Below are 27045 nucleotides of genomic sequence, written 5' to 3'. Positions count from 1 at the left end.
CTTTCTGCAATTTGGGTTTTACATAAAAAACAAACAAACAACCTTTTCTTTGTGGAAAAAGTCCAATAACAGTCCAATAACTCTCATCTATATATGTTTAGCATAGCTGCAACTTTAAGCTGCACATTTCATGTCTACCTTCAGAGATGCCAGCTGAAACATCTGCTAACTGATATTTGAAAAAGTGAAATTAAACATAATTTGAAGCAGCACAATTTTCTGGCTTTTCTAGGGACCGAGTTATATCATCACTATCTGGGCACAGCTCACTGTACAAAAGCCAAAAACTAGATCCAGTAATTTAAACAAAGAATGTCAGCAATGTACTTATTCTGATAATATTTTATTGCCAACTATCTCCCCGTCACTTGGCGCAGAATCTGTAATTGGACTTCTTCACAAAAAAAGAAGAAGAAAGGAAATAAAAAGAGACAAACACCAGTCAGCAAGACCTGTACTGAAACTACTTTTTATTTTTTGTATACAGAATAAAAACATTCAACATTTTCAAAACAAGTATGTGTTTTATGGCAGTAACAATACTTTCAGGAAACATCTACAATCAAAGTATGGCACTGAGTAGCTCAGCGAACAGTCCACGCATTGCTTTATGTGTTTTGGTTTTATCGACACAGCAAAATAATTTATTCTCTTTAGCCACAACTGAGTTTTTATACTGTATATTGTGTATTTTTCAAAGGGATTCAGATGAATCCTGTCTTTCATCTCCTTGTGAGTTTGTACTCTTATATAAAACGCTGTGCACAAATTTTCTAAAATGCAATAGTTTTTTTCTTTATTATAGTGTACGTGTTAAACACTTTACTAAAATCAAATGAATCCACTAATATCTGATATAGTCATTACGATTATCACAGTGCATATAAGCCTTTAATTAAAATGTTACATGAGCAGTAATAAAAGCTGGACTCGTCACAGTTATAACGGAGGAATTCTGCAGCATTTTCCAGATCACATTATGACGGCACATTTTCATCACCAGCATCGAGTGAGAAAACTGTGACCCTGCACAACAACCTGCTAGTCAGGCAGAGAGTTTTCAAAGTGCAGTTTGACCCTACTGTTTGATATTAGAAATATCAAAAGGTTTTGTTATTTATTTAATAATTTTTTGTAGCTGAAAGAAGAAGAAGGAAAAAAAGTCACGAGTAGATTTGTTGATATGGCACAGTGTTATGTTCACGCAACAAAAATCTTTAAAAGGAACAAGAAATCCAGTAACTTTAAAGACACAACTACAGCATCTAAAAGACATTTAAGTATATCACTTAGTCATAAACAGTTACACAGGGCAAAATACTGTCAACACATAAATTCTGTACTGTCTGAATCATGGTTTCAACCAAAAAAATCTGCCGTGGTTTTAGAGCTTTATAAATATTTATAAAGTTCTTACATGAAATGTCTTTAATTCAAACATTTCTACAAACAAAACAACACAAAAAACCATAAAGCAAGGTTGGTCTTACTTTACAAATTAAAATTTCCAAAATATACAGTGTTTTGTTCGATACTCATCCCCATCATACGCTGAGAGGAATGTAAGCAGTTCATCACTTCTTACACTGTATGTATATACAAACAAATGCCATACTCTGAAGATTCTCAGGTATGCTGGTTTTGTTAGATATCCCTCTATGCGCCATGGATGAGCAGAAAATATTATGATGTGACATTTTTTTGTAACATGAAATGCAAATGAGACATAGTAACACTGATTTATCATCCAGTATATTGTGCTTTCTTTCTCCTGCTTTAATAACTGCTTTACAGCATCTAAGATGAGACCCCCTGAGAGTGAAATATAACACCCCAAACAATCATTAGTTTAAGGATTTCATCACATTGCTCCCTAAATGACTTCGGTGCGCTTGTACAAGTAATCATTCCATAAAATCTGAAGTCTAAAGCAAGACAAATTGGTTTAGCCATAATGAAAGGAAGTTAACTATGTATGGAGGACCAAAACTGCCAAATTTAAAAAAAATATATCATAATTATGATTTAAATGCACTGTTGTGCCAAACAAATCTGCTTTTCCAAATAAACCTCTATAAACTGTCTGTGAAGCTGGATTTAAAAAAATATGTGTTTTTATAACATGCTTAGTGCTATATTGTGCCCGTACAGAATATGACATTACTGGATTGGTTGCTGCTAATAGACTTACATTAGCTTATGTTAGCTAACTAGCGACACTCAGTAACTCAGTGGACAACAAGGACACTTAAAACAGACTAATAAAGGCAGTCTGGGAAAAGCAGTCTCTTTGGCTGCAACAATGAATGTTACGTTAAAAAACAAAAACAAGAATATAATGTCCACTTTCACTCTCCATTCCTTAAGCAGTGTGTGGTTCTTTGTTGTTTGGCTAGTTGGGACCAAAACAGGAAATCTACTTGTTAGCTGTAATGTAACCCCAACCCACTCAAAAAACACAAAAACGCCAACAGAGAGATGAAATTAAATCTGATTGTAGATATATAGAATAATTATGACAAATGTAAATAATATGGGAGGTTGCCAGGGGGTCGCTGACCAGTTTCTGGCCTGAGTGTGACTGAGGTGTCAATCACAACAACTCTACTATGGAGCCATAGTACAAAGGTAAATAATACAACAGCAAACACAATCATTTACAAATGCATTGTAAATAATGTAATAAATTCCATTAACCTTAATTTACTCATTTTTTTCCATGTCTTCTTAATTTTGGCACTTTTGATCCTCCGTTATTTAAAGGGTGTGATTGTTTTAGAACAGGGGTCCCCAATCCCAGTCCACGAGGGCCGGTGTCCCTGCAGGTTTTAGATCTCACCCTGGGTCAACACACCTGAATCACATGATTAGTTCATTACCAGGCCTCTGGAGAACTTCAAGACATGTTGAGAAGGTCATTTATCCATTTAAATCAGCTGTGATCGATCAAGGACACATCTAAAAGCAGGGACACTGGCCCTCGTGGACTGGGATTGGGGACCCCTGTTTTAGAACCACCACAGAGCACACTCTTCATCTCTGCTTATTGGACGACTGTTTACAACTATTTTACATAATTAGCAGCAGCTAGAAGAAGCCACTGTTGTGTTCTAAACACTGTTTGTCTGGGAATAGAGTTTAGCGCTCTCTAAGGAAACCTACGAGCATATAATACAAGACATCTGAGACTAAAAACATATCCTCTTCACCTGAGCCCTCTATGACAGACCCCTTGCTCATCCTCAAGCTTCCACGTTAGCCTTAGGTGTCAGACCAATGTAGGTTCCATTCTGGGGATCCTCCTTCTCTTTATCATTAACTGGAGAGTAAGTGGTGTCGTCTTCAGCAGACGACTGTAGAGGGACATTAAGGACATAAAGCAGCTTTACAAACTAATCAGGTCTTATTACAATTTGTAAAGTTATACCTGTAATGGAAAGTGGTTGGTTTCCCTTAATCATGCCATCTCACAACAATTAAAAAGACAGGCAGTATTAATATGCAATGCATTAAGTGTACATTAGCAGAGTTATTTTAAGTCAGGTGAAACTGGTCTAGCTGTGCAATGAAAGATTAAATGGAAAAAGGCACTTAGGTGATAAATAATAACCAAAGTAAGACAGATGAATAAATAAAGCAGATAAAATAAAGCAGCAACACTTACAGCATAAAGAGGCTTGGTAAACACAATGCGCTTAACTTCATTCTGCCCAGGAACACACAGTGAGAAACACAAGCTCGGTGTTATTAGTGTGCAATTAAGCAACTGAATGAATTGTGCAAAAATTATGACTTATTAGGAGCAGGCAAATTGTAAGTTGTTAGGACTCAGCAAGAAGCAGTCTCATACCTTCTGTTTGCGAGCCCGGCATAGGAGGATGACAAAGACCATGAGCAGAATAACACCCAGTCCCACAATGACGAGAGGGAAGTTGGACACCAAATTGCTAATCAGCAGAAGCTTCTTTAATCTCTCTGAAGACGCATCGTCAATTTCCACGCTCTGTTTATTCAGAGAGAGAGAGAGAGAGTAAAAGATCCATCAGAGGAAGAGGGGAATTCAGCTGAGCATACAGAAGATGAAGAAACCAATCAGTACTAATGCATCAAGGCTGAAAATGTGGGAAAATCTAGCCAGGCTTTGACTTTTGGGAACCAAATCTACTTTTGATTATGTTGGCCTTGTCTAAATCTCTTGAAAAGAAATCCCTTTGAGACTGGATACACAGTTGAGAGATACATGTTCAGTGGAAAACACCAAATTTGTTTGGCAATGCCTAATTTGAATGAGCTGGGCTTCTTCTTATCTCAACTGGAAACCTGCACTAGTTGCTGTACCACCAGAAAAACACAACTTAATTGTGTTACTAAGCACTATGTTTAGTTCTTAATCAATGCATCTGTCTGTCTTTTTCTAACTGCTCAATCAGTGTGAGGGGAGGAGTCCCGAGAGAGGAACCCATGCAGGCAAGCAAACATGCAAACTCCACACAGAAGAGCCCCAGCAGGCTGGTGGATTCTAAAACAGGACATTCTTGCTGTGAGGCCCATGTGAAAAAACACAAAGCTGTGTCTTTAGGGAGGTTATGGGGACTATTTCCTGGCTGGGAGACAGTTACTACTTGGACTCTCTGCTTATCGCACCCTTGTGCCGGTTACATTAGTTCAGAGCCAGGTCGCTTGTTTCCTGCTGTTTTCTATCTTTACTCCAAGTCACACTCAGCTCAGTAAAGCTAAGCTGGACCGACATAATCATCTAACGCTCAGTAACACTTGTCTTTTTCAAAATGTTGACATACTGTTTAATTTCTTTATTGCACCTCATAATAAGGATCTAGGAGCTTCCTGTGTTTCAGCATGTGTAATATCACTTACCTCATTGAGGAACATTACAGGAAATACTGTTTCATTCAGGGATCTAGTGCTCCTGTTAAAAGTGCAGCAAAAAATATGGTTGGTAATCAAAAACAGCACCTACACGCATACGTTTAAAACAACAACAGAAGTGTGTGTTACTCACGGGAATCCGGGGATTCGCTGCATCAAGATGTTCACCTGTGCTCTTTTGTTAGCGCGTACAATCACTCCAGTGGTCTGTCAGAAAATAATGTATATAAACAAAGATACACTTCAGAACTCCACCACTAGGTGGCATAGCAGTACATCTTAATGTTTGACCCTAAGCCTAAAGACTTACCGGGTTTAGGTCTAGAAAAGTTTGGTGATGCGTCCTTTCAGGTGACAGTCCTTCAATGGCAGCCACATATTTGTCATCTGCCAGGTAGAAATGAGGAAAGGAGGCAACCACTGGCGCACCTGAGAGAAGAAATGATAAATGTTTAATAAGACTCGAGCTCCCGCACGCCTCTGCTGCAAGGCCTTCATTTCACACTAAACTGACCCAATCTAGAAAAGGAGAAAGCCTCTTCTCTTCAAAAGAAGAGAGATCAGGATCTAGATCATGTTGTCTACTGCTTGGAAGGTTAATGGCTCGAACCCTGGCAGCTCCCATCTGCATGCCAAGACATCCTCGGGCAAAATTTTGAACCCTGAATTGAGTGTGACTGTCTCAATGCTATATAGATACGAGGCTTGTAGTATAAAGCACTTTGAGTGCTCAAGCAGAGTAGAAAAGTCACGTGCTGTTGTTCAGATCGTGTTTTATGTCTCCTATGTAAAACCTTCGAACCTCTTTTTCACACGACTATGGCGAATCTACACATGTTAAGCAAAGCGTCACAAAGATGACATTACTGTTGCCATTAAAGCGGCAGCACAGAAAACATTTTAATGCCCCATTTCCTTCATGTTTGAAGTCTGATCTAATCAAGGCATGACAACAATAACAAAACAGATCAAAAGGCGAAGACGGTGGTGAGATACAATCTGACAGGGACGCAACATGTTACTTGGAAAAACAAAAACAAACAATAAATCATCACAAATGGACAATAACCCCTGTTGTGTGAGGAATTAAAGGCGGCAGCTGATATCCAGATAAAATTTCTTGTTAGTCTTTCTGAGTTCCTTCCTTATATTGTCATTCGAGGACTTCATGTTCCTGCAACATCACCTTAGTCAAACTCGCAATCTTAAAGTCGAGTGATACATTTTTGGTGGGTGGCCCAAGCAAACACAAATGGTCCAACGGTGGAAAAACCATGTGTCCCCACAGCAGCGACAAAGTCAGACAGCTATGAGAGGAGGGGGGGGGCAGTTAGAGGTGCTGATAAAGTGGGGCAGAGGTGAGAGTTTTCCTGCTCTCCTGTTTAGCAACAGACGTTTGACAAAAACATTGGACACACGCAGTCACCTGAGAGGCTGTTCACATGACAACTGGCAAGGTCAATGCGGGCGTGCTAACACACACATATACTGGTATACTTATAGAAGCCTTTATTTACTACGCTTGTTCTTTAACTCCGGGCCATAAACACGCAATCAAATTTCTCTTTATGGCTAAACAACATTCATAAGCTCAAAAATACTTTTACCTTTAAAGTGAACTGCAGTTGTTCCATTTGTTTTAGTGGACAACGAAAATCCTTTTGAGAACGCCAATCTGTGACCTCTGTTTTAATCTTTGGCACAGTTATATTACTCTGAAGCAAAGCACGGAGTTTTTCAAATGTATCGCTTCACAACAATAAAACCTTGACGTGAGAAAAAACAGGGCTCGACGTTCACTTGCTGGAATAACTCTGTGAAACTAGTTAGAAATGGCTGCATGCTGTGACAGAAAGGTGCAGTACGGGCCATCAACTGCATTGACCATGTAAAACATTCCACATTTTTTACTTTAAATATGTAAAAGAAATGTTGAAACCACAAGTACTGTGATTTTACAGGATGGAGAGATGAGGCACAGCTGAGCTATGAACACTGAGGTAATGCCCGGTCATATTCAAGGGCAGAATCAGGTGACAGGGCTTACCGCCCACTCTGCTACTGGGTCAGTCATGTCAGATGACGCCTGAGGTGTGGGGAGAGCTGTGTCACATGGGTATTTTAGAGGGTATTAGCATTACAAACAAAAGAAGGACTTTATTGATATCAGTGTAATAGCCATTAGTATTTAATGGCTACTACATTGGACATTGAGTCTAAGCAAAGCTTTTGTGTCGTTATTAAAGAAATTGGAGAAAATAATAAAATGGGTTATGTTGGTGCTGAATCGTGACTGATGCATGGAAAGTTTCCGAGAGAAACTGTGCTGCACCGATTACCTTTCCGACAGGGGCTGACTTTAAGGACGCCAGTTCCCAGGCACTCCTTTGGGGTGATGCAGAAACCCTCATTGTTCGGGTTCTCCTCTTTGCTGGCCAGGACAGAGGGTGGAGGTGTGAAGCGGTACGCTGGGATCCCTTTCACCTCGACGTCTTTCTCAAACTCCATGTAGATGGTCCTGGAGAATAAAGCGAACAGTCACATTGCACAAAAACAATTAACTTCACTCAGAGCACAGCATTTCATAGTGACACGTGACTGCTGGAACTTTGTGTGAATGCTGAATACTTCAAACTAATATTTTTAAGGACTGCAGCTTTGGTGAGGAACTTCATAACAAGCAATGCGGTCATGAGAAATGTTCTGTTATGTTATTTAAGAAAGACTGTTTGAACTAAGTAAAAAAAACACTGCAGACTGACTTTCAGCAGAGACACAAAGAGGAAGCAGATGACTGACATTGATTCCAACAATATGCTAAAATCCTGCTGGGGCTCCTTCATCAGTAAATCTAGACTTGTAAGGGGAGCAGGGAAGACAAATGATATATTGTGGTGTTAACCTTCTTTTAGTACTGGGAGCAAAGACACTGTGAAATCTTTAAATGTGTGTGTGGTGTTTTTTCCCAACATCCAAGAGAACTGAGAGCAGTTCATCCTTGCCCTGCATATCTGCAGCTTTGTCCTGTCGAGGGAATCCCAACCAGTCTTAGTGAGAACAAAGCACTCTATACAGTGTCTGCCAGCTGGTTGGGAGGGTGCAGCCCACCAATCGTGCAACAATACTGTACAGACCTTTCCCTTGACCTTCCTGGGAAAAGCCAAGTGAAAATCCTTGGCCTTATACTGCTCGGAATGAGAACTATTACAGTGTTACCATAGAAGAGCTCGACAGGGCAGTAGAAAGTCCTTAACCCATCAGCAGGACCAGTATCTTGCTCAAAGAGGAACGGGTTGCTACAAAATGACCTAGAGTTTGAATATCTTTGACCAAACATCAGAAACAGACTTCATGAGGGCGGTCTAAGGGCCTGAAATCCTCTAGTGGGCCCTGCGTTCATTGCCCAGCACTGTGGAGCTTGTTTAGCATTTGCCATAGCATACCAGAATTGGCAGGTCTATCACAGGAGATCTGTGCTTTTCACAGATCACAGCAGGTGGAGGCATATCCATGGAGGGATATACATACATCCACTGACCAGGCAATGGCACCCGGACTGCAATTAGGTGTCGGGATGAATCCTTGGAGCCACCACTCTGGTGCAGTGGTTCCTGGGTTCTTCCTTGTGAAAGACAATGTCCGATCTCATGTGCAGAGACTATGGAGGCAGGTCTTGAAGGTTGAAGAATTTGTTACTGTTGGGTCTGTGTTTCCACAAGCCCCGCTAATTCTAGAGACTTATTCATCATGAAGAAAACAAGACAGTCGATCGATCGATTATTTGCGCAAGGGAGGCCTCGTCTGTGTCCACCACGAAAATGACCTCTAGATCTGACCTCCTCCTGCTGCCTTTATTGAGAGACAGTTCACACAAAACACGTCAGAACAAAGCCACGCCCACATGGTTCTAAGACAAAGCATTGTATGTATATGTGAACTTCTGTAAGAATGTGTCTGTGTGTGTGTGTGTGTGTGTGTGTGTGTGTGTTATGTGAGAGTGTGTGTGTGTGGTAGACCTCCTGCTGACCAAAGGGTCGTAAACGCAGGAAGCTTACATCAAAAGCACAAGGATGATAAAAGACTACAGCCCCCCACCTAGAACCTCGAGAATCTGGGGAGGGGAGGACAGAAAGAATTCCTTTCACAGAATTAAAACAATGTACAAATGGCAAACATAAAAATGACAAACATTTAACAATTCACCCTAACAGTTACCACTGACTGGACCCCATGCATTACCTGATCTAAATCCCATAGAACACTTCTGTGAGATTATGTTTCCATCCTACACACCTCAGATTGCACAGGAGGTCAGTGACACCCAGGTTCAGATCTAGGAGGACATCCCCCAGGGCACCATCTGTCATCTCATTAGGAGCACGCCCCGATGTTGTCAGGCTACTACCAAGCAAACCTCTGAGTTGCTGCGTAGTTGCTGTACATAATTTCTTTGCTTTCATTTTTAGGGTGTCTTTAAACTCAGCCCTCTGTAGGGTTCTTGCTCGTACGTAACTTCTCCAAAATGTATTTGCGATGCAATTTTGTTTGAGTTACCACTAAATACAGAATGAAGGCTTTGAAAAAGTGTCACAGGGCTGGTTAAATTAAAATGATATAAGAGAGTCTATTATTTCTGTCATTTAATATTCGTGTATTTTTGACTTTCTTTTTTCAACACGTCTGACATGAAGTCAGTAATGATGATGAAGAGCAAAAGGATGGTGAAGCTGGTATTCGAACAATGACACGTTACCAATTCATCTTTTTCAGCTGTCAGTTTCTGGACCAAGAGGCCACCACCAGTTTAGCTCACAAATGGGAATTCTGCTGCTATGCATCAGTCCCAGATGTTCTCTTTTAACTAAACATGTGTTTTAAACACAAAGTTATGTTAAGCGAGTGACTTATACACAGGGCTGAGGATCTGTGTGAAAGGTCGTCATGTATTAATGGAGCACTTCCACTTCAAATAATTGTAGTAAGTACAATAAAGGGGGGAGGCGTATTTCCTTTAGTCACAGTAACACAGACGCCATGATGACACAACCAGGCCAAGAACAAGTAGGTGAAAGTGCTTTGTAAATATTTGGTGAAGGGGTTTTTGACACACGTCCAATCAGAGTCAAAGGTGCAACCATTCCACTCCGACTTTCCAGATTCTTTCCACGCTCAACAACATGAGGAAGACGTCCGAAACAGCTTGTGCTCTCTAAAGGACAAACTCTTGCTATGAACACTAGGGAAGCAGCATGTCTGTTTTGCAACAAACAAGGTTTGGGATTAAATTTGGTACTCGTTGCGATTCTCAGCAGTCGTCAAACTGTCTCTAAAGACATCCTGGAAATCCTGGAGGAACCATAATAAATTTCCCCAAAAGCATTAGTTGAGAACATTTCTCACAAACACTTCCAAGAGGAAATACTTGTGCTGTGCTTAGCACAAAGTAACACTTACCATCAATCATCAACCATTAAAAGCATTTTCTTTCTCTCTCTCCTTATTTTCTGTTATTCCACAATTGTCCTTGCATTCCCTCTCTCACCCTGTCCCTGATGTTCCAGACGGAAACTCTCCTAATAAGGAAGCCTTTTCATGGTGTTTTCTGGAAAATGCCACTTAAGTGTTTCAAACACTCCTCGTGCTTTAAGCAGAAAAGTCAACAGCAAAGAGAGGTCACCCACTGAGCTGTTTGTAAGTGATCAGGATGTTAAAATAACATACCATGTGATCCACAGGCTGTGGACATTATTTCCATACTAGATGTGAAAGCCTCCACACTGGTCTGCTTGTCATGTACCAGAAATAGAACATGCAATCCCCATGTAAAATGTAAATGGGACACTAAGTGTAAACAGATAGGGGCACACAGGTCCCCATGGTAACCACATTACATGTGTTTTACTGAAAAACTCTTTAATTGAAATAACACTTTATTTTTACCACATGACTAATAAAATTAACGTCAAAGCTGATGCCCTTTCCCTCCTCCTGTTTGCCAGCTACAGTAATTTTTAGCTATAGCCAAGCTCCAAGAGCAGGAAAATAAAAACTGCAGTTCCTCTAATGGCCACTTGAGGTTCTCTCCAAAAATGAGCTTTTCCCCACAGACTTGTGATAAAAAAAGACCAACTTTACAGGAAAAAAAAAAAACCATGGTCACAGAATGGAATTTTTTTTTTTTTAAAAAGGTCCGGGTTTTGCTACGTATATAGTAGCTAAAAACTAAACTAAACATTAGTACAGAAAAAATAAAAACTGGTGCACAAAACTTCACCACAGTGGATAAAATAAAATGTCTGATTGAATTATTTCCTAGGGAAGGATCTGACCCTTCCCACCACACAAAGCCTAAGATGTGGTTGGCATACCACCAAAAGGGCTGGAGTGCACTGTGGTGATGAAACGTACCTGCACAGGTCTGGAGTAAAGATGTGAATGCGCTCATCCTTGTCAAGCAGGGGGTGGAAAGCACTTCCATCTGATCCAACAATGCTGTTGCTATAGTTAGATCTCCAGAAAGTCAACTCCCTACAAAACAACCAAAAAAGGCTTTTGGAATGTGCAGGCTTGTATTTAAAATCGAAAAAAAGAAAAGAAAAAAGAAAACTAATCTCGTTTTCAAAATAATCCCGTCCAGTGAAAACAAATTTATCGTTTTCATCTTAATAACCGTAAATTGCAGTGGTACGTTTTGATGATCAAATGTGTTTTTATCTGAAAGTCACAGTTTAAAAAAAAACACCCAGAAGCACAAGCGTAATTAGAGGCTCCAGGGGACCTAAGACAATAAAACTGGATAAGAAGGTTCAGTAAAGGCCATTTTTAAGGCATCAGGATATCCTGCTCTGTGCTCTGTGTTAAGGGCAAAGATCAGGATGAAGGCAGGCAGACAGTATCTCTATTACTGCCAAAAAAAGGAGAAAAAAAAGGATTTCACAGGCTTGCTAATACAAAGGTTACCCAATAAAATTTCATCACTCTGGATGAAGACAGAGAGGGAGAGTGTGTTTGCGTGAGACTGCATCAGCGCTACCTTTGGCCTTTCCATGTTTCGATCCGGCCATAATCCATGTAGTTCTGCTCTCCAGTGTGGTAGATAAATTCACCGTTGTTGCTTCCATTTTTCTAAATAAAAAAATAATAATTCAAAACATGTTTTTCAAATGTTATTTCTGGAGAAACAAAAATTCTTCAAGACTTCATGGAGGATCTGCTCTGACAACTTTCTTTTCATAGCTTTATATTACTTGTAAAGAGCTGTTACATGCCTTGTACATGAGTCCAAACACCGTCTCCACCTCAGGTTTGGTGCCAGCAACGCGAACCAGCAGAGGATCTTCGTAGCCCCAAAGCAGTTCATCCACAGTGCGTGTAGTGAACAGATCACTCTTGAGAGAGTTCATCCAGATTGAAACCATGGAGGCCCTCCAGAAACTACCTTTCACATTGTTCATGACAGCCTGGAGACAGGAACGGAAGCAGTTGTGAGGAAAAAAAATTAGCAAAGGTAGAGGGTGGTGGTGGACAATGAGATGGAAATGAGGACACAATAAACAATGTTCAGTGACAAAGAGAACATAAAGTCCTCTTTAACCCACTTGGATTTCCACTTTCCTCTACTTTTTCAGTTCATGACTCACCCAGGCAGGGATGTTGACAGTGGTGATGTTATCCTCAGCTGGATCACCCACAGATTTCTCCCTCAGGAACACAAAGCTTTTCGTGTTATACGCGGAGACCATTTTGCCATTTGCCACCATGCTTACGTTGTCCTTGTACCTGTACTCCCTGTGCAAACGCAGGAAAAGAGTGTCATTTAAAATCTCCAAATGCAGACCACATAAACGTAGCACTGCATTTGTATTTTAGCACAACATTGCATTGCTTCCACTTATCAGGGTCGTGGCGGGTACTGGAGCCTATTGTAGCTATCATAGGGCGAGAAGCGGGGAACACCCTGGACAGGTTGCCAGTGCAACGCAGGACTAACATTTATATTCACACCTATGGGCAATTTAGAATCCCCAGTTAACCTAACCACATTAAGTGCATGTCTTTAGACAGTGGGAGAGAGAGAGAGACCCAGAGAAAACCCACACAGATACAGGGAGAACATGCAAACTCCACATAGAAAGGCTCCAGCCAGTTTGGGGAGTCAAACTCAGGACCTTCTTGCTGTGAAGCAACAGTTTTATCATTCATTGTTTTGAAATTAACCAACCCAAAACTGTTAAAATGACATTCTAGGAATAGATTATCATGACATGCGATGCTGGCTGTTGCAATGTTTCTGGTGCTTTAGCAGTTATCATCATTTAGGGCTTAACTGAGTGCAGGATTTTGATGACTAGTGATTAAAAACTAGCAACCCACACAAAAAAATAAAAAAGGCCTACTGAGGACAAGACAAGACAAAAGTAATAGATTGCAAAAGAGGAAGCAGAAAAGCAGAAGACCACATGACACAGCCTGAGGGTTTTGACCTGTGGCCCAGCCTAGAAAACCTAAGCAAAAATTCAACACGCACAGTATATGGCAACACAGTAGCAGTGGTATTATATATATTTAATATGTTTTATACTATCACGTTTGCCAAATTTTACAGCATTAATAAACCACGTTTATAGCCAGAAAAATTAAGCCTTTATAGAAATGCCTAAAAATCTGCATTCAATCTGTAGCCCACTAGATGGCGATTGCTGTAATTGCAAAAAGACTTACGGTCCCAGATAAGACAAACCTCTATGAACACGTTCATGGCAAGGTTATGGACTCAGACAATCATTTTGAATAATACTGAATACAGAATTACATCTTCTTTGTAAATCTTGGACATAGCATGTCTCAAAATGTAAGCTTTTCTGTGATATGAAACTGCATGTTTATGGGCTAACGAGAAATAATTAGTGTGCCCTTTCACAGTCAGACCCACCCTTAATCGTCACATCACATTTGCCAACTGTAGTCCTAACACAGGTCACTGGAGCCATCTAGTATCTATTAGGCTTCACCTAAGCTAACTGGACTTCTTCATATTTGGTGCACATAATACTGCGTACTGCTTGGTACATACTGTCTAAGAAGTTTATCGTTTAGTTTTGATGAGTGAAATTTTAGCATTTTATCAGTTAAATACTTAGCATTGATTATCTGACATGTCTGTCTATCCCAGTTTATGTTTGCAACTTGCTAATAAGGTTGCTAGCATTAACCGATACCTTAGCATTCCAGCCTTTCATTCAAATATGGCAACATCTGGCTCCAAAAAGACATACAGTGGTAGTCAAAAGGCTAACACTGAGGCTTGAAAACACTGAGGCTACGTCCACACGTACCTGGGTATTTTTGAAAACGCAGATTTTTCTATGCGTTTGCACCTTTCGTCCACACGTAAAACGGCGTTTTCGGTCACTGAAAACGGAGATTTCTAAAACGCCTGCCAGGGTGGATATTTTCGAAAACTCAGTTTTTGCATTTAGGTGTGGACGAGAAAAACATGGAAAACGCAGAAAACGCAGCGTCAAAGGTGTGCGCCTTTTTTGACGTTACACTGTGCGCCACGTTATTGTTTCGGTGAAATGAATTTCTACAATACTGTTACTGTTAATTGTTTTCTCTGCAGTGTTTAAATGCTTACATATACACACACAGTTACTGTCCCTCCACACATACGACTTGGTTCTGCTTCTATGTCCCAGCTTTGTTTACTATTTCCCACCGAGGCTTCTAGACTTCTGATTGGCCAACATTTCTACACGGTTAGGAATATATCGCCACCTGTTGCTTTGGCATGTTCCTAGCAGCGTTTTCCTTCATTTCTGCGTTTATGTGTGGACGGGATTATTTTTTAAAACGAAAACGGAAAATCTCCGTTTTCAAAAATAGCCATGTACGTGTGGACATAGCCTGAGTCAAAAAGGTATTTGTCATGTCCCTGTGGCTACATCCATCTTTTATTTACAGTCTCTACCCAGAGCACATTTACCAGATTGTGTGCGTTCATTGATTTCTTAGAAGACTTTTTTTTTTACACTCACCATAAACATCTGTTTGCTAACATTCATGTCAACAAGAAGTTGACAGGTTCTGCTCCTGCTTCTTACCTGTACGTGTAGGGTCCAATCTGTTTAACTTCTGGCTTTGCCCCTGCAAGAAACTCTTTTGGATTGGTCACATTGAAGAAGAAAAACTGCATGTAGACAGGAGGGGGAGGTTTTTTCCATGAGTCAAACACGCGGCTGCCCTCTACCAACACGATCTCCTGTTGAGACATAAGAAACACTTTTTAGTTGAAAACTCATCATCATATGTAATTCAAACTCACAAATATGGTTGTGAAAAGCAAATCTTTTGGGAGTAATTAATATAAAAACGCTGACTGCACATTTTACATACTGCATTAAAACATTTTTCTATTCAATATGGAGTTTGACATCTTTTTTTTATGTGATTTTCAGGTGATTTCCTGCACAAAGTGGAAACTTTTGCAACAGCCAACACATTTTGAACATGAAGTTTCCACAATGTGCTCCTAGTAAAAACAAATAGTAACAACAAAACATCCGTAGGGGGTCGTGGAGGGAAGATGCTGTCTGAGCGGCAAAAACAAGAACACTGACTGCACACATGAATGGTATGAGGGGAGGCCCTTCTACTGCTCCAATTGTTAGCGGTTGCCTGTGGCAACAGGCAGTTGGGGGAGAGCCGCTAACCGATCATGTGATGCAGAAAGCTGGATGCACACTGTTTGTGCAGAACTCCAGCCTTAATGAACTGAGCCACATTCCTCAGTACTGAGCCCTTATGAGGCCCTGGAGGTGGAACACAGGCAACTATCCTGCTTCATTCTCACAGCAAACGTCATTGCCTGCGGACAACGATGCTCTGGCTGGTAGCAGGAACATTTTGAGATACTGGCAAAGAAAAAGGCAAAAACTGAAGGCTCTGAGAGGATTAGCATTTCTTTCAAGAGAACATTAAGAGAAAATCTCACTCTGGCCTAATTGTGTCAGATTTATCTTAAAGTTAATAGCTGGAGAAATAGATCCAGAACTGCTCGATGCTTTAGGGGAATACTCACCCCCTCTTACTCCTCCCCCCTCTTCCTCTGGGGTCCCCTCTACTTGATCAGAGACAAAGGTTTAGCTGAGTGGCCAAGGACAATAAAGCTGTCACCTTAGATTGAGGAAGGGAGAGCGTGGTCTTTCTGTGTTCTTATTTCATGCTTTGAACAATCAATAGGGTAAACCTCCCAGCATGGCACTTAAAATACATGGAAAACAGGAACAGAAAAAACCCTCTTATCTCAGTATCTACCACTGCTTCCCTTACACCACTCCCCATATGAAAACACATGCAGCAGGTGATTACATAAATACACTTAAAGCTAGTGCTTTGATGTGCAGACATTCACATACATAGATGTGAACAACACTGGGCACAGCAAGAGGCCACAGTATTCATTAAGTCCTCCAGTCATGGTGCACAGGCTTTGTAGGCTCTAAATGGGTTTGCCTCAGTAGTGGTTAAAGGATTCAACAAAGCCAAACAAAGAACTGTAGACCAGCCCTGATATTATTTAAACCATCGAGACTATATCAAGGTCCATTTAGTTCTCTACTGTCCATAAAACCCACTTGCAATCAAACTGCAGAAGTGAAGAATTATGGTTTGGCACAAACACAACCAAAGGATGGAAGTTTGACTTTGGGACAATCCTGCAACTTGAATCTTAGTATAATGATTTCAGTATACGTGTGTATATATATCTATATATTTTCTTCTGAATGGGTGGGAAAACTTTGCACATCATCACACATACAGCAATTACTAACATCCATGCATTTTAAATTTATATTCAGAAATTACATTTAAATCATATTTTTGTATATATTATCTTAATTTCATCATCCCACTGCGAATTCAATGTTACATTCGCCGTTTACATTCGTTTCATGTGTCACGTACGTAGCTTTATACTCACAAATATTTCTATCCGGGACAGAATTTTGTTTGGCTCATTGCAAAATATATCAAATTAAGAATTCAAAATAAAGCAGTGATCACAGGCGTAAAGCTTAAAGGACGACAATTCATTCCAGTAAAGCTGAAGACATTTTTGATGACCATCAGGACTCTGTGAACCCGTGCAACACGTACCTCTAAATTTTACGTAAAACTTGTTTTCTTTTTTTGTATTTTCTTATATGGCATGTTTTTGCTAGTTACACTAATAAAGTTTATAGCCATGCTAGAAGAAAAGATGTGGAAGGAAGCATCGTGGTGGTGCAATCCACCACGATGTGAAAGATTTTCCCCTCACACTGCAAAGAGGTTCACGAGGTTTACATGAGTATGACTAACAACTTGGCCACAACATTTCCCTAAGTTAATATACAAATAAGCTTATTTTACTTGCAAGTTGTGCACCTTCACCAGCTTTATTAAGCAGGTTAACATTTTCAAAATAAAACCACTAAGCAAAAGAAAGTCCAGAGATGAGACAGTAGTCAGAAACTATAGTGAAGTCTGTGTAATGATGGTGAAATTTCCTTTCAGGAATCAGTCATTTTTCATTATCACTTCACCAGTGGGTCACTGATACTGACCCTGGTTGACTCACATATGAGCTGAGAGGCTGCCAGCCAGTTTCCCAATAAATCTTTCAACCTGAAAGAGGCTTAGCACACAAAGAGAGTCTACTGCTGGGAGGGTATCCATGGGAAGAGACCCTTCATGCTGGTGCAATGTGGAAAAGGCAGTAACTTGACGCAGCTGAAATATATCATATTGCCAAACTAGCAGATAACTGAGTATGTCTCCATGTGAGTTAAATGCTTGTGTGTCACTCCCACAGATACATTCTTCTTTTCAGTTTCCACTTAAAAATGAAACTTAATATCTTCTCCAGCCATTTTTTAACAAACATCTGTCTACTTGCTTGAACAAGTGAAGAAGAATTCTTTTATGAAACACGGTGTACTTTGCAAAACCTTCATTTCTTGTTTTAACAGGACTTGATATGTATTAATGTGACCATTAAAGCCACAACAATGATCATATATAGCAACCCCTGGGTAAATCCCAGAGTGTTCATCTGGGAAAATGCAAACATTTTCATTTTGAGCTTGAACACTTACATATGAACATGTGTTTACATAAACAATAAGTTATAAAAATTACTGCTCCAACCTCTACACATATTTCATCTTAGCAAACCATAGTTGATTTGGACATCTACTTTATGCAAGACACAAAGACATTTTTTCAACTACTTTTTACAGACAGATTACTTCACTTTCAGTCCAGTAATGCCAGAGGGTAAGAAGCTCACTTGAGTTATGTGACCTTGATACATCTTTTTTATATATAAATCTTGCTATAAGTTTGTATCTGTCTTGTGTGAAACTTGTATGAAAAGCATACAGTCAAACAAACAAACAGATAATGCAGACATAAACTAAAAGGTTAATCCAAAGGAAGAAGCCAATGCTCCAAAACTGCCAAAAACACCCCCGATAAAGATCTCCTGTTCCTCTCCTTGGGTATGATAAAACTGTTTGGTCATGCCCAACCCCAACCCAAGCAAAGTTTACAAGTTTACAAGAAAAAATATCACATTACTTTACAGAAAAAAATAGTTCACACTTCACTAAATAGGTTTTTTTATGCAGGCTAAAATATGGGTATATAAGCAGAAGCTACAAACCATGAACCAGAAAGATGAAGCTTGTTGTAAACGGGTCATTCAAATGGAAACTAATCTGAACTCTAAAGATTGTAACCAAAGACTAGGGTTGTCAAAATGCTATCATCTCAAGCTTAGTATTGATCTTGATACCGAATACTGATCTGTGCAGATGTTTGTAGGAATAACCTCTATTACCTCATGTGCTTCTGGTTAATTTGCATCACATTTTTGTTGCGGATTAAATATTTTTAAGGTAGACTTCTACCCTTTCTATCTGGCTGCTGGAAGACTTTTCTTAACTTTAATCAGGAACTTTAAGACAACGATATCACATTTAAGACAAATAACTATTTATGTTATATATGGACAGGACCATTAACATTTGCTGCCTACTTCTCTCCCAATTTAATAGAGTGGTTTTATTTTTCATCATTTCTGCTCGCTGCTATATTAATGATAACTAATAGCTAATGTTTATGATGCTTCACCAAGTTTTTTTGCTGCTCTTCATGTATTTATCTGCTAGCGAAAACGAGGGCTGTGCACCTGCTTGTCTGGGTGTGGTTGTCAAGTTATGTGTCAGATCAAGAAGGTGATGATGACACTGTTGGCATCAATATTGCTGGAAATGACTGGTGCATCAGTAATTGTTTTTAGTATCAATTAATATCTTAGTAGAAACATTATGTCATGTGTGTTGACCTTGTACCTTGTTAACCAGCATACTCTGCAACTTCTCTGTTGGGAACACATGCTTGATAGAGCACAACCACAAAACTCAGCTGATCCAAGCAGAGTTGTGCACTGTGTAAAGGAGTAACGCAAATTGTACTCTGACAATAAAACAAGAATATTTAAACTATAGCACTGCATGTACAAGGACGCCAGCTGCCGTTAAACCCTGAAGAAGAAGAAGTAGCTGTGTCCCAGAATTCATAGCGCAGCCCAGCTCAGTTTCCAACAATGGCGGCAGCTAGTTAGTTTTAATATTACTCTTATTATTCTTTCTGGGTCACAAAATAAACGTTTAACATATTTTCAGGCGAGAATGTAGCTGTGTAAACCTCAAATATCTGCTCAGTTTATCAAGACACCACATATTTTCAAAAGCGCTCCGACGTTTTCGGAGACGTCTGTTACCCACCGACAGCTAGCCGGGAGCAAGGCTCACTAGAGCCCGTGAGAACACCGGACTCCCGGCAAATCGTTTTCAAACCCACCGCCTTCTTTCGCTACTGAGGTTAAACATATATAAGTCACTTAGATAACTTACAAATGTTATTGTTTGGCTTTTTTTAGTATTTTATTTGTTCCTGAGTAAATTGGTTTGGCTGAGATTAAAGTTATAGTTTTTGCACAGCTGAATAAACGTCAAGCAGACAGCTGATTATCAGAAGTGTGAGATGCTCGAGAGTATACTCCGGAATATACTATCTATATTTTAGATAGCAGGGAGTTTATTAAACTTCACCGAAACAATCTGCAAATTCCATTAAAATTTAATAAACTATCATCTTGTCTTTATTTTTAGTTAGCACATACCTTAAACACTTAAAGCTATAAGCTAATGATAGTTATATAAGAGCAGATGCATGCATGCATACCCCCACACCCTCTAGCAGATCATTACATGAGGGAACCTTTTAAGAAAACAAGCGCGTCCATGCTCACAGGTGTACACACGGGTGATCACACACACAAACTACACCCTTTTTGGCTCCTACCTCAATGCACACTGTGCTGTCGATCTTACGTGCTGCACAATAATGTTTAATATTTAGTAGTTACTGTCATATTCCCATATATCATTGTGATGTGGTTTATTGTATTACTCTCGTTTTCTTCTGCTTGTTTTCTTTTTTCTTTCTCAACAGGTGATCCAGGTGATCGATATATGTATTTATTTTTTTATTTATTTATTTTTTTCTTCTGCTTATTCTGTTGGTTTTTGTTTTTTGCCCTTCTCCCCCGTCCCTCTTCTCAACTGTCTTTCTTTCCCTCTTTCTTTCTCCCTTTTCTTTCCCCCAGTCAAATCTGTCCCGTATTCAGCAAGTGAAAATAAAATAAAGAATAAAAGGTGAATCAAATGGACCATTACGGCAAAGCTGGGATGGTCAATTTGGTAAAGAAAAACCGTTGGGCATCTTTCTTCGCCTTTAGACAATAATTCTGATGGCAAAAGAGCCAAACGGGACAGGCAAAAAAAAAAAAAAAAAAAAAAAAAAAAAAAAAGAGCAGATGCATGCTGGTGCAATAATCTATACATTTTACGTCCAGTGGATGCATGATCTGATTAGTCGACTAATCGCAAAAATAATTGGTGACTAGTTGACTATCAAAATAATCGTTGTGGCAGTCCTAACTACAAGGCATGTAGTAGGACCCCCAGACGCCCCTCTTCAGATAACGGTAACCACCAACCCTCCCCCTTGTCTCTTGACCTCAATAACTTAATGGCCTGTATGTTCTTGTTTTGTTCTGGACTAGAAACTGACTGTACTTGAGTTTTACTAATGGGCATTAAAGTACCTAAACCTCTTTTAGAAAGAGCTACTGTGCAATCCACTTACATAGAGATTTTCTTAAGGCTCCAGACTTTGAGTCAAAAGTATATTTATTACTGTAACTGACGTGCTACTGATTAATATAAATGTCACATAATTGTGTTATTTATCCACTAAAGACTATTCTGTTACAGACGATTAAAAATTCTGACAACTTCTTGTTCAAGCGTGAAAATAATTTAATGACATTAATCAGTTCTGTGACATCAAAATATACTAACTGCAGAAGCTCATCTTCAGCTCATTACCTTTTTGTTTTTTTCTCCATTTTCCATACCAAGCCTAACGGTCAAAGAAAATGAAAATTTTCACATCATCAATAGAAAGTCTTGCATATGGTTGTCGACCTCTAAAGTCAGCCATGAGCCTCTCTGCGAAGAATAATCTAACACCTGTTATGAAGTCTTGATATGAAAACAAGCATGAAGGTGTGCCATATGAGAATACTGACTGTGGGCCAATGGGTCTTTCATGTCTGCACTATTATTGAGGTAAAGTGAACCTTTTGGGAAAGCTCCATTACTTTCCACCATCTGAAATGTTGGAAATCATGGAAATGTCTGGACCTCAGTGACTAAAGATACGATGAACATTACTACAAATGTTTTCAATGCTGGGCAGATGCTGGATCAAACATTGATTGCAAAACTGTTGCATTCAATGCACCCGTCCAATTTGATACGTTTCTGGCCCATTTTTAAGCTTATGCAGCAAGACTAAGCGCTTCAGTTAGCTTTAATTAATTAAAACATTTAGAAATCAAAGACCATTGTTCAATGTACTACGAAACAGAATGGCTAAAAAAAACAAGAGTTAAAGGAAGTGAAAACAGTAGCTATTCTACATGTTGAGAATGCAAACTTTCTTTTGAAGATGCACAGATGGCAATGTTCTGGGCCAATACAGATTCTTTTTAAAGGCATGACCTGCTAATTCTGATTTTCTTTTCTAGGAACTATGACTAGCAGCTGAATAAACATAAATTCACTGAATGCACGACACCCTGACAGTGTGTTTATTTGTAGTTGTGTCCCTCTGACCTTTTCACCTTTGGTACTCAAGATAAACCATCTGAGAATGCTCTAAACCCACAGAACTCTTGAAACAGGATGACTTGACTGGGGTCTGTGTGGGTGACAATTTTGATGTTAACATTGCTCTAAGTATGAATTTCCCATAAGCAACAGTAAAAAAGCATTAGGGCTGCCACGATTAGTCGACTAGTCACGATTACGTCGACTATCAAAATCGTCGACGACTGATTTAATAGTTGACGCGTCGTTTGAAGCTTTGTAAGATCCCAAAAGATGCAGGAATAAGTAGTAGGATTTAAGAGTGTAATAACGGACTGAAACAGAAGATGGCAGCACTGCATGTACAAGGATGCCAGCTGCCGGTAAACCGCGAAGAAGAAGAAGTAGCTGTGTCCCAGAATTCATAGCGCCCAGCGCAGTTTCCAACAATGGCGGCAGCTAGTTAGTTTTAATATTAGTCTTATTATTCTTTCTGGGTCACAAAATAAATGCTTAACATATTTTCAGGCGAGAATGTAGCTGTGTAAACCTCAAATATCTGCTCAGTTTATCAAGACACCACATATTTTCAAAAGCGCTCCGACGTTTTCGGAGACGTCTGTTACCCACTAGCTCGATAGCTAGCCGGGGGCAAGGCTCACTAGAGCCCATGAGAACACCGGACTCCCGGCAAATCGTTTTCAAACCCACCGCCGTCTTTCACTACTCACGTTAAACATATATAAGTCACTTAGATAACTTACAAATGTTATTGTTTGGCTTTTTTTAGTATTTTATTTGTTCCTGAGTAAATCGGTTTGGCTGAGATTAAAGTTTTTGCACAGCTGAATAAACGTCAAGCAGACAACTGATTATCAGAAGTGTGAGATGCTCGAGAGTATACTCCGGTGTCCCATTATATTTTAGATAGCAAGGAGTTTACTAAACTTCTCTGAAACAATCTGCAAATTTCATTAAAATTTAATAAACTATCATCTTGTCTTTATTTTTAGTTAGCACATACCTTAAACACTTAAAGCTGTAAGCTAATGATAGTTATATAAGAGCAGATGCATGCTGGTGCAATAAGCTGTACGCTGTATGTCCAATGGATGATGATCTGATTAGTCGACTAATTGCAAAAATAATCTGTGACTAGTCGACTATCAAAATAATCGTTTGTGGCAGCCCTAAAAAGCATGTACTACTCTTCCTCTCACTGATGAAATTTAATGCATCAGTAAAGCTAAAACCACAACTGAGGAACCTTCACTGCAAAGTTTGTGCAAGATACCTTTTATAATTCACAACCACTGACTTGAACAAAAAAAAAGGAACCCACAAACACAGGTGGAAAACGTCCTCTCAGCACTGACAACACATACACTGCATTTATAGAAAGTTCTATAAATAAGTAAATTAATTATGTAACACTTACCCCCATGGATATGTCTCCCCAGACTATAACCATCCCACCACCAAACTAGACATGCTGAATGTTCTCTGCAGCTTCTCCTCCTTCTCACATGTACTGAAGGTGAACCTGCTCTCAACTGTGAAAAGCAGACAGTATCAGTGATGGACCTGCCAATTCTGGTAATGATCAGGCACCACAGTGCCAGGTGGTGAGCACAGGACCCACTAAAAGGACCCACCTTCATAAAGTCTGTTGCTGATTGTTTTGTCAGAGACAGTCACACCAGTGGCCTGCTGGTGGTCATAATGTAGGTAATCTGGCAGTGCTGAAAGTGCTGTCCCTCCTTGCACGAAGGAGCAGATACTGGTCCTGCTGATGGGTTAAGGACCTTCTAGCTTATCTAGATTCAAGCTCTCTCTCCTACAGTAACAGCCTGTCTCCTGGAATCTCCTACTCCTAATGCTCTTGAGAGTGTGCTGGGAGACACAGCAAACCTTCTGGCAATGCTACGTATTGATGTGCCATCCTGGAGGAGTTTGACTAGCTGTGCAACATCTGTAGGGTCATCATATCACCTCAAGCTACCAGTAGTGACACTGACTCTAGCCAAATGCCAAAGTAGTGAAAAAACTGTCAGAAAAGATGAGGAGGTAAATGTCTGTTTCCTCCACGTGTGAAACCATTCCTGTTTTGGAGGTTGTCTCATTGTTACCCCTCTAGTGCATCTGTTGTTAATTTCATGAACACCAAAGCAGCTGAAACTGATTAACAACCCCCTTTGCTACTAACTGACTGCTATACTCTGACTTAAACATTTTCCTTTTTTGACCAGCGTAAACTGTAGTTAGAATAGTTAGATTAGCTAATATCAGAACCAACTCCATGATGTTAGAGTTCCACATTTGTCACTGCCATGACAAACAAAGTAGGAAGATTTAACATTAAAAACAGAACGCTAAAAATGATACCAAATGCCGGGAACTACAAAAGGTATTCATTACTATTTTTCCACATATTACTAATTGAATCTTTAATATCCCCGCTAAGGGCATTAAACATCACTGGCAACAGTCGTTGATGGCCAAAGGTAGGACTGATTTTACTCGGCAAACACACAAAGGTGCATAGTAAAAAAAGTCCACAGCACATAACAAATTCTGAAGAATTACCGCCATGACGTCCATTAGCTTTGCATGGCAGTTTCATATTAGCATATTAATTGCAAGTTATCCAAACTTGCTCTATCTTACCCATTGCACTGGTGTGGGATGTTGAAACAGAGTTCACACAGCTAATATTTTAGTTACAGAAAATCCTGTTATCACATTTACCAATTTTAAATGGAATAAGCATGCATGTTAGTGTATGTGCAACGTTAACAAACTTTATGAGCTCAGCAGCCTATCTTGTCTGAACTGAAAAGATAAAGCACATTTGCTTTTTTTAATGCAAATTAGTCCCAGATTATTACAGCCTGTTGACAGGGCAGCTGCACATTTTAGGTTGTAACTATTAGCAGTTAAGATGGGAGTCTTTTCCCAAATCAGTAACAGCTGACAGAGTGAACATCATTGTTGTTAGGTAAAGCAGGGCTTCAGCTAATTAGTGGGAAATAGGGTGACATATAGGTACCAATCAGGTCGCTGAGTTTACAGACTGTGCATTATGCTGGATGCCTGACAGGGTGGTTTGATCTCTGGCTCCTCCAACCTGCATTGCAGTTGCAGACTGTAAATGTGTAAATGCTAGCTTAACCCTGGAGAACCCATAGGGTCAGAGCCGACCCCATTGGTTTTCTAGGGAAACCATGGGGTCAAATTTGACCCCATGGGTTCTCTAGGGTTAAAAGTGTCTATCCGTGTGTGTGTGGCTTACAGTAAGAAAGCACTTTGAGTGCTTAAACTGAGTGTCACTTGCTTTAGTGACATCCTCAGTTCAAGCACAGCCCCCTTCCAACATGGCCTTCAATAGCGCTAAACTTAACAATCTCACTAGGAAGACAGCAATTTGCTAACGACACCATCTGGAACATATAAGAATGCAACATGTAAACAAAAGCCATAAGATCACAGGGCCACCACTTGAACTGGAACACCACCAGCAACACAAATTTCTTTGCATCCACAATCTCCTGTAACATATGTCTTCATGGAGTAGGGTCCCCTCAGGGGATTTAACCTTTTGTGATAGACTTATTATCTTGTGTGGTATTTCATTACAGTCCCGTATGAAACTGAGGTCTCTCTGTTGTTACAGTGGCTGCGGCATCTTAACTTGTTACACTTAATTTAAAGTCAATGAAAAGTTATGTTGTTACGTTTGAGTTGACTTCTTACCTTGTGTGGACAAGAAAGTAACTTGTTTGCACATGAGGAGTGACTTGTTGGGACAAGATATACATAACACATCATAAGAGATCAATAGGAATTTCTTTAGATCAGTCATTTCCTAGGAAGAAGTACTTATAGTCATGTGTGTGCTCATGCAACAGGAACTGGGACTAAGGCTATGTAACTGTAGAGAAGAGAAAGTGCTGATTGCATAGTACAGGCTACTTAACCCATAACAGCCCATTTTTGGCCCATCCCCCTCCACCTCACGCGGCCACTCCTTCTGAGACACATAGCCCATCACTGTCTTTTTGAACAGTCGCTGAACAACTATTTTACTCTTGTTTCTATTCAGCGCAATCCACCTAGGTTTCTGATGTGGATAAATAAAACATTACTTTATTTTAATGACCAATAAAACAATGAATGCAATAAAACCAACAGGAAAAAACAGCTCATGTTGGAAAGTCTGAAGAGAATTGGAGGGTATGCAAATGAGTAAGGGTCTCACACACAGGCCCACAGACAATGGCATCATTTTAGTGTTCATCATTCTCAACACTCTCCTTGTAAACAATTAACCCATTCACAGGGGGGGGAAAAATGCACGTCATCACTCATTCAAGCAGCCATGCATGCACGTGAGCTTTAAAAAGTACAAGAATATAACGGTGTGTGTGTTTTCCCTTTACCTTTTTCAGGCGGTTGTTCATTAATGTGCGGAAAACTTGCCCTGCAAACAAGCCAATCCCAACCGCAAGCAGGACGGCGCAGGTGATCCCAACCACATAAATGGTACACGATCTCCGTGTCATGTTGGCAAGTGGCAGGAAGCGAGAGATGCGAGCGGGACTCTTGAAGAATGGATGGATGGATGGATGGATGGACACTTTAAGGTCCCCACGTTTCCCCACTGCAGACACAGAATTTTTTCCCCCTCTTTGGCTTATTGAAAAAAGTTGCAGAAAAGTTTCTTCAAGGCTATATCTCCAAGGTGCTGAGTGTTTAGTTTTCCAAAATTACAGAGAGCTGCGAGGAAGTTTTTTGTGGTGATAGTGAAAGTTTTATTTATTGACTACCACGAGGTCCCCATTCCTCTCAGTCGGTCTGAAGCGGCGACCTTAAAATAAAACATGTGCCACGA

General features: G+C 39.9%; 1 protein-coding gene across 2 annotated transcripts; it reads right to left on the bottom strand.

The window, feature by feature from the left end:
• Window positions 1-455: 455 nt before the first annotated feature.
• LOC146514130 (lysosome membrane protein 2-like) lies at window positions 456-27045 on the bottom strand. 2 transcript variants are annotated; one of them, XM_085165382.1, is made up of 13 exons: window positions 26594-27045; window positions 14991-15148; window positions 12528-12675; window positions 12156-12347; window positions 11921-12012; window positions 11296-11415; window positions 7227-7405; window positions 5198-5316; window positions 5021-5094; window positions 4876-4927; window positions 3851-4003; window positions 3665-3706; window positions 456-3353 (listed from the first exon to the last, which is right to left on the bottom strand). In XM_085165382.1, the coding sequence occupies exons 1-13, from the start codon at window positions 26714-26716 to the stop codon at window positions 3243-3245; spliced, it is 1563 nt and encodes a 520-aa protein (XP_085021508.1). In that variant the 5' UTR covers window positions 26717-27045; the 3' UTR covers window positions 456-3242. The 2 variants fall into 2 exon arrangements, with proteins under 2 accessions (XP_085021508.1, XP_085021509.1); XM_085165383.1 differs by lacking the exon at window positions 3665-3706 and having other exon boundaries at window positions 26594-27044.

Source organism: Neolamprologus multifasciatus, chromosome 7 (genome assembly GCF_963576455.1).
Source record: "Neolamprologus multifasciatus chromosome 7, fNeoMul1.2, whole genome shotgun sequence".
NCBI classification, from domain to species: domain Eukaryota; kingdom Metazoa; phylum Chordata; class Actinopteri; order Cichliformes; family Cichlidae; genus Neolamprologus; species Neolamprologus multifasciatus.
Note: the sequence above shows the minus strand (reverse complement) of the source record. Positions and strands in the feature narration are given on the sequence as shown.